This window comes from Rhineura floridana, chromosome 4 (assembly GCF_030035675.1).
Source record: "Rhineura floridana isolate rRhiFlo1 chromosome 4, rRhiFlo1.hap2, whole genome shotgun sequence".
Taxonomy (NCBI): Eukaryota; Metazoa; Chordata; class Lepidosauria; order Squamata; family Rhineuridae; genus Rhineura; species Rhineura floridana.
The window spans coordinates 116808935-116824035 of NC_084483.1; the positions used below are offsets into that span (position 1 = coordinate 116808935).

Below are 15101 nucleotides of genomic sequence, written 5' to 3' on the forward strand. Positions count from 1 at the left end.
CAACTGGTAACCAGTGCAGATCTTCTAAGACTGGAGTAATATGATCCCGGCGGCGGCTGTTCTTAAGCAACCGTGCCGCCGCATTCTGTACCAGTTGTAGTTTCCGGACCGTCTTCAAGGGCAGCCCCATGTAGAGCGCATTACAGTAGTCTAAGCGAGAGGAGACCAGGGCACGCACCACCTGTGGGAGCTGATGAACCGGAAGGTAGGGTCATAGCCTCTGTATCAGATGTAATTGATACCAAGCTGCCCGGCTCACTGCTGATATCTGAGCCTCCATGGACAGCTGGGAGTCAAGAATGACACCGAGGCTACGAACCTGGTCCTTCAGGGGCAACCTAACCCCATTCAGCACCAGGTCACTATCTCCTACTCTTCTCTTGTCCCCCACAAGCAGTACCTCGGTCTTGTCAGGGTTCAGTTTCAGCCTCTTTCCTCCCATCCATTCACTTACGGACTCCAGGCACTTGGAAATAGCCTCCACAGCCAACTCCGGTGAGCACTTAAATGAGAGATAGAGCTGAGTGTCATCCGCATATTGGTGGCACTGCAACCCAAATCTCCTGATGATGGCCCCCAGCGGCTTTACATAGATGTTAAACAGCATGGGAGAGAGGATGGAGCCCTGTGGCACACCACAATTAAGAGGCCAAGGGTCCGAAGCCTCCTCTCCCAATGCCACTCGCTGGTGCCTGTCAGAGAGATAGGAATGGAACCACCGTAAAACAGTGCCCCCAATTCCCATTCCCTTTAGGTGATCCAATAGGATACCGTGGTCAACGGTATCGAAAGCCGCTGAGAGATCCAGGACGACAAGGAAAGAGTTTTCTCCTCTATCAAATCATCCACCAGAGCGACCAAGGCTGTTTCAGTTCCATATCCAGTCCTGAAGCCTGATTGGAAAGGATCTAAATAATCTGTTTCCTCCAAGTGTGTCTGTAACTGTTTGGCCACCACGCGTTCAATCACCTTGCCCAAAAATGGTAAATTAGAGACTGGGCGAAAGTTGTTTAAATCTTGAGGATCCAAGGAGGGTTTTTTTAAGATGGGCTCTATTACCGCCTCCTTGAGGGCAGATGGCAATGCACCTTCTTCTAAGGAAGCATTTACCACCACCTTGATCCCTTCACTCAGTCTCTCTTTACAGCCCATAATGAGCCATGTTGGGCAAGGGTCAAATAAACAGGTGGTCGGTCTCACAGTAGAGAGCACCTTGTCCACTTCCTCAGAGGAAAGAGGCTGAAACCGATCCCACCGGACCAGATCGCAACTGATCGCCTCTGGCCCACTTCCTGTGTCCACGGTGCATGGAATCGAGCTCTTCAGGCGAGCGATTTTATCAGCAAAATGTTTCACAAATGCGTCACAGGAGGCTTTACAATGTTCCATGGGTTCCTGAGCAACTGGACCGACCAGGCTTCGGACCACTTGGAACAACCTCCTAGGACAACATTCTGCTGATGCAATAGAGGCAGCAAAGAAGCCCCTCTTCGCTGCCTTTGTTGCCACCTGGCAGGCCGCTATTGCTGCTCTAACCCGTGTCTGATCGCCTTCAGAGCGAGATTTCCGCCACCGACGTTCTAGTTGTCTCACCTCCTGCCTCAACCCCCGCAGACGTGGTGTATACCACGGTGCAGTTTGAGTTCTATTCGTGGGAGAGGACGTTTCGGAGCCACCCGGTCTATTGCCCCAGTGAGCGCCCTATTCCACTCTGTCACCAGGGTTTCGACCGGGTGGCCTTCAGACAGCTCCAAATCTCCCAGCGCATTCAGGAATCCTTCTGGCTCCATCAGGCGTCTGGGGCGAACCATCTGAATAGGTCCCTGTCCCCTGCGGAGGATGTGCGGCAATAAGAGGTCCATTTCCACCAGATAGTGATCTGACCATGACACGGGGTTCGAAGAAATAGCCCCCATTTTCAGAGCACTACCTCCCCCTCCCGAGACAAATACAAGGTCGAGAGCATGACCGGCTACATGGGTGGGCCCAAAATTACTAAGGTGCAGTTCCCAGGAAGTCATGGTTTCCATGAAATCCCGAGGAGCTCCTATGAGAGCTGCCTCGGCGTGCAGGTTAAAATCCCCCAGAACTAAAAGATTGGGGGAAAGAACCCGCACGCCCGAGATAACCTCCAGCACCTCGGTCAGGGAGTCAGCTGTGCAGCGGGGTGGGCGGTACACAAGGAGAATCATAAATGAAACAAAGCAACAACAATGTGCCTTGGGGATTAAGTTTTCTTGCTTTTAATGAAGATACCTTAAGGCAAACAATTCCCCAATTTTCTGCATCACATCCGCATGAGAGAGTTTCACCTTCTTTCTTGCCTTTAGTATCTGTTAAAAGACAGCAATAAGCCATTAGAAGTAATTATACTTTGTAAATAATTTCAGTTAATAACAGGACACAAGACCAATGAAATATTTTCTTCTATATCATCTGTTGGTATTGCCTGCTGATCTTCTGCAGAACTTATAATAATTTCATAATGAACCACATATTTCTGATGTTTTTGCATCTGTTTAGGTTCTAAACCATGACAAAGTCATATTTATTTACAGCACAATGCACCCCATTCTGAGCTGCTGGAGAGGGTTAGAATGTAGTGGGTATCTCTACCCACTGACCTCTGCTGACAGTTGGCTCTGCTACTGTGGCCGTCTGCTGCCATGGCCACAGAAAGCATGGTGGATCTAATGCTACCACAGATGTTTGCCAGCCTAGGGACCAAAAATGGGGTGAAGCAGGGCTACCACGGATCCACTGGATCCTAAACCAGCCCATTCCCCTGAAAGGGGTCAAAGCCACGCCCCTCTGCTGAGTCAGCCTGGAGCTGGTACAGCAAAACATGAAAGGAAAACACCTTCGCACCTTCCATCCTGGCCAGGGTGAGGTGACAGGGCTTCAGATGCAGTTTTTTTGGTAAATTTCTATGTATGCTAGCTTAGATCCAGAGTCTGCATGAGCAGAAATCTCCTGTGCAATGGGCCTTTCCTACCCTCTTCTCCTTGTGGGACCCTTATGAAAGTCCTAGGATATAGCACAGCGGGCTGCAGTGGAAGGAGGGCTTGGAGAAAATTAGCTGGAGACAGCTTGTTTAAGCAGAGTGAGGAAGAGAAGCAGAAAAGCCTTTTGTTTGTGCGGGTTCCACCCACAAACTCTGGATCTAAGCCATTATAAACAGTAGCAAATCATTCTCCCTCTTGAAGAGAGTTGCTTAAAAGTTTGTGTCATAACTGTGAGATTGGATTATTGCCAGCACCAGCAGGTTTTGAAAACTTTTTAAAGAAATGTATTGAATAAAATGAAATACATAATTCAAATTCAAGTTCATCAGAGAGATCTTGCTAGAAAATTATCAATATGGTAAACAGTTTTATGCACATATCATTCATGTTGATCTCCATCCAGAGGGTCTATAGAATAGAATAGAAATTAATAATTAACTTTAAATAAAGCTAATCAGTGCTCTGGAAACTTGAGGTACAGCAGGCTATGAAAGTTTTATTCCATCCAGCAACCCCTTCCAAGAGCAAGACAGTTAGTAAACCAGAGTGACTAGGAAGCCTCAGTTCAAGCCTTATTTAAGTCAGGAACTCACTATGTGCCCTTAGACACGTCTCCATTCTCTTAGCCTCGTGATCCTTCTCTGTCAATTTGCAATATGGGTATAATATGGGCTGGGAAAGACTCCTCTTTGACAGAGAGATCTTGGAGAACTACTTCTTACCTGAGAAGACAATACTGAGCTAGATAGACCAGCTGTATGACCCTGGAAAAGACAGCTTCATTCTTGATTTAGCAATACTACCAGGACTGTAGGAAGCAGCCTCATCCCGTGTTGGCCCATTGGTCCATCCAGCTCAGTAATGCCTAAGCAGCCTGGCAGTGGCTCTCCAGAGTTTCAGACAACAGTCTCTCCCAGCCCTTCCATGAGATGCCACGGATTGAAAGCTGGGACCTTCTGTATGCAAAGCAGATGCTCTGCCACTGCCTATCGTGCATGGCTGTTGTAAAGACTAGAGACATAATGCATATGTATATACAAATATGTGTGTGTGAATGACTAGGCTGGCAAACAGAGTCTCTTAGCAGCAAGTAGTAAGTATTGTTGCAATTGAAAGCATACACTGGATTGTTGAGTGCTGGTGGAGGAACAGGGGGAAGTTTCTTTCTTTAAAGAAAATCTTGAATGAGTTTTCTGGCTGATAACATGCTAATTTCACTGCAAACAGGCTTGAGAACCTGAACTCTTTTGTGATGCTTGGAAATTAGCAAAGGAGCAACTTTAATAAGTGCTTGGTCCTATCTGCACAACTACAGACAGCAACGAAGGACCACAGACACTGCTCCAGTGTGCATTAAAAAGATAGCACTTAATACTTCCTACTTGGGCTCAGTTTTCTCCCAAAAGTCCTTGTGGTGACGAAGTTGAAGCATTGACTCACGTCCTTTTTGTATGTAATTTTTATAGGGAGGATCGCAATAGACTACTTGGCCCAATTATGAGGAACTTTCCTGCCAGGCTATTGGTCTGGTTTTTGAAATATTTCCTAGCTGATTTTAATAAGTCTACAACAGAGTCAGTGGCTAAGTTCCTCTTCTCTGCCCAAAGGAGTCGCAAAAGCTTTTCTTTTAACTGCTATTTCTTTTATGCTGTACTTTTATATTTCTGTATCTTAACTATTCTGACATTTTATTGACTATTTTATTTGAATGGGTCTGTGACCGTATATTAATAAACAAACAGACTAAATCCAAATCCTCCCAAAAGAAGGTCTATAACCTTCCTGGCAAATATGAACAACAAGTTAAAGGGGCAGGACTGCAACTTCAAATTGACAGACAAATGATTAGGGAATACCTAATCACTTTGAACAAGTTAAAATCTCCAGGGCCTGATGAACTACATCCTAGAGTATTGAATCAACTTGCTGAAGAACTCTCAGAACCACTGTCTATTATCTTTGCGAAATCATAGAGAATGGATGAAATGCCAGATGACTGGAAGAGGGCTAATGTTGTCCCTACCTTCAAAAAGGGCAAAAAGGAGGAACCTGGGAACTACAGACAAGTTAACCTGACATCAATCCCTGGGAAAATCCTGGAGCAGATTATAAAGCAGCCAGTCTGTAAGCACCTTGAAAACAATGCTGTGATTACTAGAAGCAACATGGATTTGTCAAGAACAAATCCTGCCAGACTAATTTTATCTGTTTTTTGATCGCGTAATCTCCCTGGTAGACTGTGAGAATTCCGTGGACAGAATATATCTCAACTTCAGCAAAGCTTTCAACAAAGTGCCCCATGACATTCTGATTAGCAAGATATGTGTGCTGGATAGAACAACTATCAGGTGGATCACAGCTGACTACAGAATCATACTCAAAGAGTGCTGATCAAGTTCCTTCTCAAATTGGGGGGAGGTAATGAGCGGGGTAGCACAGAGCTCGGTCATGGGCCCAGTGCTCTTCAGCATTTTTATTAATGACTTGGATGAGGAGGTTCAGGGAATGCTTATACAAAATTGGGAGGAATAGCTAATACCCTGGAAGACGGAAACAAATTCGAAATGGTCTTGATAGAGTGGAGCACCGGGCTGAAAACAACAGAATACAATTTAACAGGGATAAGTGCAAAGTTCTACACCTAGGAAAAAGAAAGCAAGTACACAGTTATAAGATGGGGGATACTTGGCTCAGCAATACGACATGTGAGAAGGATCTTGGAATTGTCATTGATCACAAGCTGAATATGAGCCAACAGTGTGAGGTGGCTGCAAAAAAGGCAAATGCTAGTTTGGCTGCATTAACAGAAATGTAGTTTCCAAATAGCAGGAAGTACTAGCTCCCCTCTATTCGGCACCAGTTAGGCCTCATGCAGACAACCTGGAACAGGTTCAGAGAACGGCAATGAGGATGATCAAGGAACTGGAAACAAGGAACTGGAAACAAAGTCCTATGAGGAGAGACTGAAAGAACTGGGCATGTTTAGCCTTGAGAAGAGAAAACTTAGGGGAGATATAGCACTCTTCAAGTACTTGAAGAGACCACCTTGACTGCAAGTCCCTCTTCCTGCTTGTTGGCCTCTTTCCATCTGGCCTGGGAGGGCAGGGCCATGACTGCCTGACTGAAACTATCAGCGCTGCTGCTACTACCTGAAGTTGCCAGAGACCATCTTGACTGTGGGATGTTGTTTAGGGGCCTCTGTTTGGGCCAAAATTTAATTCTTTTGGTCAGTCATTTTGCTGTATTGGGATTACGTTTTGTTTTTTATTGTTGGACCTTATTAGGAATTATAATAGTGTTTTAATTTATTGTATGTTTCATAAGTTGTACTCTTTAACTTATTGTTTGACTTTTATTTTGTAATAGTAAATTACGTAACCGTTTTCATGTTGTGAGCCACCTTGAGCATCGACTACTATGGAAAGATGGCATACAAAGAAACCATGATGAAGACGATGAAGTACTTGAAAGGTGGTCACACAGAGGAGGGCCAAGTTCTGCTCTCAATCATCCCAGAGTGCAGGACATAGAATAATTGGCCAGGAAGCCAAATTTCAGCTGAATATCAGTGGTCTCCGCACTTCAAGAAGGATGCAGACAAACTGGAACAGGTTCAGAGGAGGGCAACAAGGATGATCAGGGGACTGGAAACAAAGCCCTAAGAGGAGAGACTGAAAGAAGTGGACATCTTTAGCTTGGAGAAGAGAAGACTGAGGGGAGATATGATAGCACTCTTCAAGTACATGAAAGGTTGTCACATAGAGGAGGACCGGGATCTCTTCTCGATTGTCCCAGACTGCAGGACACGGAATAATGGGCTGAAGTTGCAGGAAACCAGATTTTGACTGAACATCAGGAAAAACTTCCTAACTGTTAGAGCCATACGACAATGGAACCAATTACCGAGAGAGGTAGTGGGCTCTCCGACACGAGAGGCATTCAAGAGGCAGCTGGACAGCCATCTGTCGGGAATGCTTTGATTTGGGTTCCTGCATTGAGCAGGGGGTTGGACTTGATGGCCTTATAGGCCCCTTCCAACTCTACTATTCTATGGATTCTATGAAAAAACTTCCTAACAGAGTGGTACAACAATGGAACCAATTACCTAGGGAGGTGGTGGGCTCTCCAACACTGGAGGCATTCAAGGGGCAACTGGACAGCCACCTGTCAAGTATGCTGTAATTTGGATTCTAGCATTGAGCAGCAGGTTGGACTCAGTGGCCTTATAGGTCCCTTCCAACTCTACAATTCTATGATGCTATGAACATTTTCCCCCTACACTGTAAGACTGAATGGATGGCATGATCCTGACCCCTTCAGCAACATATTTCACAATAATTCATGCTTAAATCTTCCTTCTTGTTTTCAGAATATTAAACTTTCCCAAGGTAACATCAGCCAAGGCACAAAATCTCTTTTAAGGTTTTCTTTAGTGCTATTTGTTATATCTGAAGAATAGTTATTTGCAACTCAAAAACTCCTATTTGCAGAATGTGAGAAGTAGAACTTTGCCTGCACAGGATAGGACAGCTCTGCTGAGCTTTTTTTCCTGATTGGAGCAAAGGTTGAGTATCTAATAGGTGCCCCTAAGTTGTGCAGACTGGACCAACTTGCTTACTTAGGTTACCCATTTGCTAGTTTCCAGACATCAAGGAGTTCAATTAGCAAGTTCACTTGTAGCAGAAATTATCTATTTATCTGGGGCCAAAGGATCAGGAAGCATTTTAATACTCTCCTCTTCTGGGCAGGGAGAAGGAACAAGAGGTTATCGTTTGCACCCTGTATTTTCAGCCACATTTACTGAAATTTGGTTCAGATTTTCATATTAAGAAAAATGCAAGCCTGGGTAAGTGTGAGAAGCTGCTTTCATCCTCCTTTATACATCCTCCTCCTCCACCTCCTCAATGAACGCCCCATAGAAGCTTGTCAACATGAAGATTCCTAATAAAATTTGAGGGTAGCTACCTAAAGGAAAACACAAGATAGTATCCCCATAACACACTAAAAATGAGCACAACTAAAGTAGGGATGAAGAATCTCAAATTGGGGATGTGTGTGAATGTAGCCCTCTCTATCTGGCCTTGAGGACTCACCCCAGGCCACCCCCCTCACTGGCCCTGCTCTGCGCATCTTCCTTGAGTGCTTTAGCCTGGCTGAATTGCATTCTTGAACTGTGATAATGGCTCTTGCTTGCCTAAGTGGAGGATGTAGAGATGTGTTTCTGTTAAAAACATCTGACTTTTGCACAGCTGGAATGTAGCCTCCTGTACAAAGTACGAGTAACAATTGTTGCTCTACCTACTTTTTACCTTTGGCTCCACTCACCACACCAGTCTGCTGCCCCTAAACATTGCTGAGGAGGGAATGTGGCCCTTGAAATGAAAAAGGTTCTCCACCCTTGAACTAAGTGCAAGGAAACTTCTTCCTAGCTTGTAAGATTAAGCATCTCACGAACTAATCAGATGTTAGGTTCAAGATATTGCCAGCATCTGTCTTCGAACTTTGAACACAGGTTTTGATTGGCAGTTGAAATCTGGCAGAACAAATCCTAATTCCTTCATTCCACTCAAAAGTTCTAGGCTTTTATATTTGCTTTTACTTTCACCGATAGTTTTATATACAAATATATAACAAAAAATAGAACCAAAACATTCTAATGTGTCTCACTCCTACATAATTTTTTATGTACAAAAAGAAAAAAGTAGCAAATACCTCAGGTATTGACTGGATAGATTCTACAAAATTATCCAATGATGCTTCCCAAATTGCCAGTTTTACTACATCAGAGAAAGGTACAAGAGATTTATTATTTATGTTCACTATCCTTAAATGTTATTACAAAATTAAATCCATATTTGCAATTAGACAATGGGTTGTTTCCAAAGATTAGGGTAGCTTGCCTAATCTAAAAAAAAAATGCTTCAGGGCCAAAAATAGATGTGATGCAGGAGACCCATAATCAGACTTCCCAGTTGTTTGGGCATTTAAAAAAACCTTTAACATAGAAATGGAATAGGAGACATCCAGTACTGATTGGAGTAGTGACAGTGGTTGCCAGTTTCTTAATTCCACAATCAACCCCCCCCCAAAAGAACATAGCTTTACAATGGAAAAAATATTTCTGCTGCTTCTACTAAAAACAGACACAGATACACACCCAGTTTTTGCCACTTTGGTGTAAAACACACACAAATACTAGGTCATTCAATCTCCCAAATCATTTCTTTCAGCCCAAAGTTGAACAGTAGTTTTAACATAGTTACTTGCTGCAAGGCTGAATTGCTTAAATTTTATGGCACTGAATTCCAGAAATTTATAGCTAGAAAAATTATTTTTCCATATGAGGCTGGCCATCACAGCGGGTATTAGCTCCACCTATCGTGCGAAGGCAAGAATGTTTTTGAAGTCAAGACTAGGGGCGTCAAGCCCCTCCCACTCTCCAGTTCATTCTTGCCTTCGTACGAACAAGATTGAGATTTCTATAGCGTAGCATTTAGCTAAGTCTTTTGTGTTTGTTTGTATTTGTCTGACAGGGTGTGAAGGTGTTGTCGTTTTTTGTGTATCCCAGTGCTTCCCTTCCCTCTGTCTAGTATTCGACACTGTTTTGTTTGAAATTCCCTGGAAATTCCCTTGGGGGGGGGTTCTCCCTTACCCGGGATGTTTTTTCTTTACCCAGATTTTTAGCCTCAGATCTGAGAGAGACCGCAGCTGCGGTCCTCTCCACTCTTAGCGGGAGCTTGTGGCTGCAGCTCCCTGCTTTACCCCTCATTGATTCCCCAGGAGACCGTTTATTTCTCTGCCTTCCCGAGCTCTGCCGCGGCGTTTTTTGCCTTGCGGACGTTCCTTTACAATTCACTCCGGGAGCCTGCGGCTGCGGCTCTCACCTTGGAGACTTTTTTTCCGCCAAACTGCTTCTCAGTCCCGGCTGTAGCACCCAGACTTGTGGCTTTAAGTTCTCGCTGCGAAAGTCTTGGCAGTCGGCGGCGGTGGCTGCTCCTCAGCTACTACGGTGCTCCCTATTATGAGCCGCGATCACGCCTTTTAGACATGGCTATCGCCCGTTCTTGAGACTGTGTTAGACAGTTTCTTTTGGTTAGTTCGCTGCCGCACCTCAGCGTCCGCCATTACTCCTCTGCCTCCGCCATTTTGAGTGTTCCTTTTCCCGCTCCCTTTACGGGCGCCATTTTGTTTGTCCCGTTTTTTCCCGCCCTTTTTGTTTAGCCTGTCCTGCACTAAATAAAAGGGGTTTTGTACCTTGAGGAGGCTTTCTTGTATGTGAGTTTTCAGATAGGACTATTTAGCTCTACAAGAGTTCCACCCTCACTGGCTTACACGGCTGCCTATTGCTACAATTGGCCCTCTGCAGCTATTGAACACACCTCCTCTGTTACATCAAGACTGTGTACTAAGGCAGCTGATACTGTTTGAACTGTACATTCTGCTCAACTCGTGGCCGTCGCCCAGCCAGTTGCTCCTGTACTGAACAACAACTCATTTGCACTGTACATTCTGCCCCCTCCATGGCCGTGTACTAGGGCGGTCTACACTTTACATTCTGCCCCCTCTGTGGCCGTGTACCAAGCCTCAAGTCTAGACTGCATTATATAGACACTGTTGCCATCGTACATTCTGCCCCCTCTGTGGCCGTGTACTCAGCCATCTGCCAGTGCATTCTACCCCCTCTGTGGTCGTGTACTGCGCCTGTTTGGGTCTCTACATTCTGCCCCCGCTGTGGCCGTGTACCGCACCCATAGTGAATATAAGATGGCGGAACAGCCAGACATGTCTCAGACAGCCAAGCCACAACCATCTAAGGCAACTAAGACTAAGCATGCCAACGCTTAGACTAAACATCTTTCCAGCCACAGCAAACCCAAGCGCCCACGCTATGCTTCTGTTCCGACTCCCACCACAGCAGTCCAGGAACAGCTAACGGATATATTTAATTCCCCCGCTGCTTCTTCTGACGAGGAGGACTTCGCTGGTTTTCCTACTCAACCAACACTTAGCCAGCCTCCTCCCATATTGCCGCCCAGGGCTTATCCTACGTCACAGCCCACTGAGCCACCTACTCAGGCATAACCATCTGCCTCAACGGGACTGCAGCTGTCTCACGAGTTTTTTTCACAACTTCAGGGCATGCTGTCATTTTTCACTCAAATGCAGTCACCACCACAAGTTCCCGCCATACCTCAACACACTATGGACCAATATGTAGGTCATGAGGCAAATCCTTCCTGCTCCCCAAATCCTTTTGATGTAGCTAGAGGCAGATGTATTGATGACACTTCGTATGGGGAGGAGTCACCCTTTGCTGATCATGCTGAAGGAGATGAATGGAGTGACTATTCGGAACATGAGCAGGATACATCGTATCGCCTGTTTAATGCCTCAGACTATCAGCCTCTAGCTCACAGGGTAGTTAACACCCTTGGTCTCCAAGCTTCACCCCCAACAGCTGCCGCTCCAGCTATTAAAGGGGCCAGGGTTCTCAAATCCCCTGCACCTACTGAGTATTACATCCCGGTGCCGGATCCCATTGCTAAGCTGGCCACTGAAGAATGGTCTCATCCATTCCAAACTCGTCGCTTCAAGAACCTGGCTGACAAACTTTACTCTCTAGCTCCTGACTTTGCCACGAAGCTGGCCGTTCCTGGCATAGACGAGCCGATCGCTAGCCTAGTTTCGCGATCTCTTTTGCCTAGGGAAGGAGAATCCCAACTAAAGGATGCTACTGAGCGACGATTAGACTTCGCTCTCCGCAAAAATCATGAGGCCACTGCTTTCTCCATGCAAGCCTCCGCATCAGCTTCCATCTTCTCCAGGGCAGCAATGATGTGGCTGGATGATCTTCTAGAGAACCCTAACCCTGATCCTGTTTCTCTCAGAAGGTCACTGATAAAGTTGTGCAAGACAGCGGCGTTTGTAGCTGATGCCACTTTGGATGCCACTCAACTGGGGGCACGAGCCATGACGGCTCAGATAGTTGCTCGCCGGATCCTCTGGCTTCGCCACTGGCAAGCTGACTCTACGGCCAGAGTGAATCTCTCTAGGGCACCTTACTCCGGATCTTTGCTCTTCGGCGAGGAAGCTCTAAAGGCAGTGCTGGTTGATCCCAAAGACTCTTTTTTTAATCATTAATTTTATTCAAATTTTCAAACAAAACAAAACAAAACAAAAAAGAAACAAATTAAACAATAAAATAAAATGTTGACTTCCGATTTGTCGCAGATCAGTTATAGGTCTATGATATAACAAGCCTGTCTCTTAATATATTACAAAATCACTTTCCTCCAGTAGTTATCTTAATTAATAATCAAATCTCATTAACATCACTTTATTCTTTCCGCAAAAAGTCAAAGAGAGGTTTCCACTCCTTGAGAAATATATCCCTCAATTTTTCTTCAAATAAACATGTCAATTAATCCATCTCATCAAGTCTACTAGGACTAGTAATTTCAATAGCCATTTTTCCATTATCAGTGTTAATTCCATCTTCCAACTTCCATCCTTGCACCCATAATAATCTTGCTGTCATAGTCATAGTCATATAGTAAGAGTCTGATGGGAATTTCCTTCATCACAAATATTTCCTTGCCATCAATTCTGAATGTGTTGCTGAAATATTGTTGTAAAGTCATATCTCTGTTCCTCTTTTTTAACGAAATGCACTAGCACATCTCTTGAGAGTTTTTCCATTGTCACATTTCTGGAATTAATTCTATAAATTTTCTCTATTTCAAGTTCCATCAAATCATTCCAGTCCAGAAATTCCATCGAAACATTGATAGCTTTATCTCTGATATCTTCATCAATTTCTCCAGGGACAACGCCGAATTCCAAACAGTAATCTTTATCTCCAGGATCCACAAACTCTAAATATTTTTCCAATTCCACACTTGATATATCTGTTCCAATCTCCAGGACTTGCATCCTCCCTTCAATTTTTGCCATAAAGTCCAAATCTTTTTCCAATTCCACATTTGATATATCTGATCCAATCTCCAGAATTTGCTCCTTCCCTTTAATTTCTTTTTCATATTCTATTGCTTGTCCATCTGCTTCTTTTCTCATATAATCCTTTATTTCTTTCAACTCCTGTTTCACTTTACCAAATTCAGTTGCCATCTCTTGTCTACTCTGTCCCAGTTCTTGTTTCGTTATCTTAATCTCATCCATTATCTTCTGAAACATATCCAGAGGGGAAAACCCTTCCAGGGGTACATCCAGGGTCTCTGCCACTTCTTTGATTGTCATTCTTAAAGCCGAAAAAAACCCCTTCAAATTTCCAATACAGCCACAATTCCCAAGCAAAGAGTAATTTGCTTCTTTTTCCAGCAATAAGGGAGTTAATATTCCAGGCCTGTTGACATCTGGCCAGCACAGTTCTTATCTCCCGCACGTCCAAGAATGCAAAACAAATTTGGTTCACAGCGCCGAACAATTAGTAACATACACGAACAGCAGATTCGTCTAAAGAAAGTAGTCCAAGAAAAAGTAGTCCCAGACATATATCAATCAAATAATCATCTAAATCAGATTTTCTCTTCGGGTAAGTTGCCCCTCATCCGTTTTAATCTTTATAGTTTCCAAATTCAGGCCTGCTTTTTGCCATAAAAAATAAGATAAGCTTTTTAAATTTTATTTCCTCCTCCTTAATTCCTTGTATAAAAGAGAGAAGTGTAACTCACCCAGGTATCTTAATTGCTGATTCTTAAACAAATCTCTTTTACTGTAGTAATTTAAGCCAAATGATAAGATTAGACAGAAGAAAGCTCGCCCGTTGTGGATAGTTTAAAAGAAAAAACTTCTCGCTTTTTTTCAGCCCAGCTTGCTGGAAGTCCTAACTCTGTCCTCGGCTGCTAGGTATGCCTTCCTTTCCCAGGGAATTCCTGATCAATTCCAGCCACCGACAGCCCAACGAAGTTTCTGTGGATAATCTATTCGGTTCACCCTTGCCTGGGAGAACATTTACACCAGTCAAAGTTCCCTTTTGACTGATTTTAAACTGAAAAAAGCTTCCTCTGAGACAGAGCTCATCTCAGAGGCAGCCACAGGCGGAGCAATCTTCCGGGAAGTCCCCGATCCCAAAGACTCTCACAAACCGGTTTTGGCCACTGTCAAGAACATCGATCATAGGCCTTTCAGGCGATTTCCCTCCTTCCGCACTAACCAGTCCTTTCGAGGAATGCGGCCAGGAGGACGAGGCCGCGACTTCCGATCCTATGACTCCAGTCCCTTCAGGGGAACCTGGAACCGACGTTTCCAGGGCAGAGGTCAGTACCAAGGGCACAGAGGTTCCTCTTTGTCCTCATATAGGGGAGGGTCTCGTCAACGCAAACAGTACTAATGCACTACCTGTTGGTGGCAGACTGCTTATGTTTGGAGACCAGTGGCTGCGTCTGACTAAGGTCGCCTGGATCAGGGACCTCTTTTGTTCGGGCTATGCGATAGAGTTTTGGGCGACCCTGTGATGTTCCTATATTAATGTATATATGGTAAGTGTTGTTGTTTTAGAAGATACATGGTAAGTGGAGTGAAAGAGGAGGGGGAGTGAATGGGCAGTAGAATGCAAGATGATTGGCTGAGTTTTTAAAATGGCTGAATGTATAAAAGGAAGAGTGAGAGTGGAATCTAGGGGGGGAGAAGAGAAAGAGTGGATTGCTTGGTGGGGTTTGAGAGAGTTGTTTGCCAGGAGAGAGTGGAGAAGGAGGGGGGTGGAGTTCGGATTAGTATTGAGTAAAACCATATGCTTATGTGCCTTAAGAAGAAATCTTGTTAATCTTGTTAGCTTTGTTATCTGTAATAAATATTTAATTTGGTTTACCAAAGGCCTGATCCTTGGCTGGGGTTTCACAGACCAGAAGGGAGGGTAAGGTAATGACCAAGGCTGAAGGGGAACTGTAACAAATGGTGGCAGCGGTGAAGAGAATAACAATACCAGTATTCAGAGTCTCTGGGAATACTAGTATTGGGACGTTACTGGTGGTTGCCTAGCAGGGGGATCTGTTGAGATCTGTGCTAGAGCGGGGAGAGAAACCATAAGAGAGAGCGGTCCGGACTGGTGGAGTCCCTGGTGGTGCCTAGAGACAGGCA

The 15101-nt window shown here is 44.6% G+C and overlaps 1 protein-coding gene across 3 annotated transcripts in view; it reads right to left on the bottom strand.

The window, feature by feature from the left end:
* Positions 1–15101, bottom strand: part of RMND1 (required for meiotic nuclear division 1 homolog) — a 59072-nt gene that overhangs the window by 18930 nt on the left and 25041 nt on the right. For all 3 annotated transcript variants that reach the window (XM_061624137.1, XM_061624139.1, XM_061624138.1), the window contains exons 9-10: positions 8718–8782; positions 2257–2333 (exon numbers count right to left, since the gene is read on the bottom strand). In XM_061624137.1, coding sequence (XP_061480121.1) covers positions 2257–2333; positions 8718–8782 — 142 coding nt within the window. The remainder of the gene's footprint in view (positions 1–2256; positions 2334–8717; positions 8783–15101) is intronic.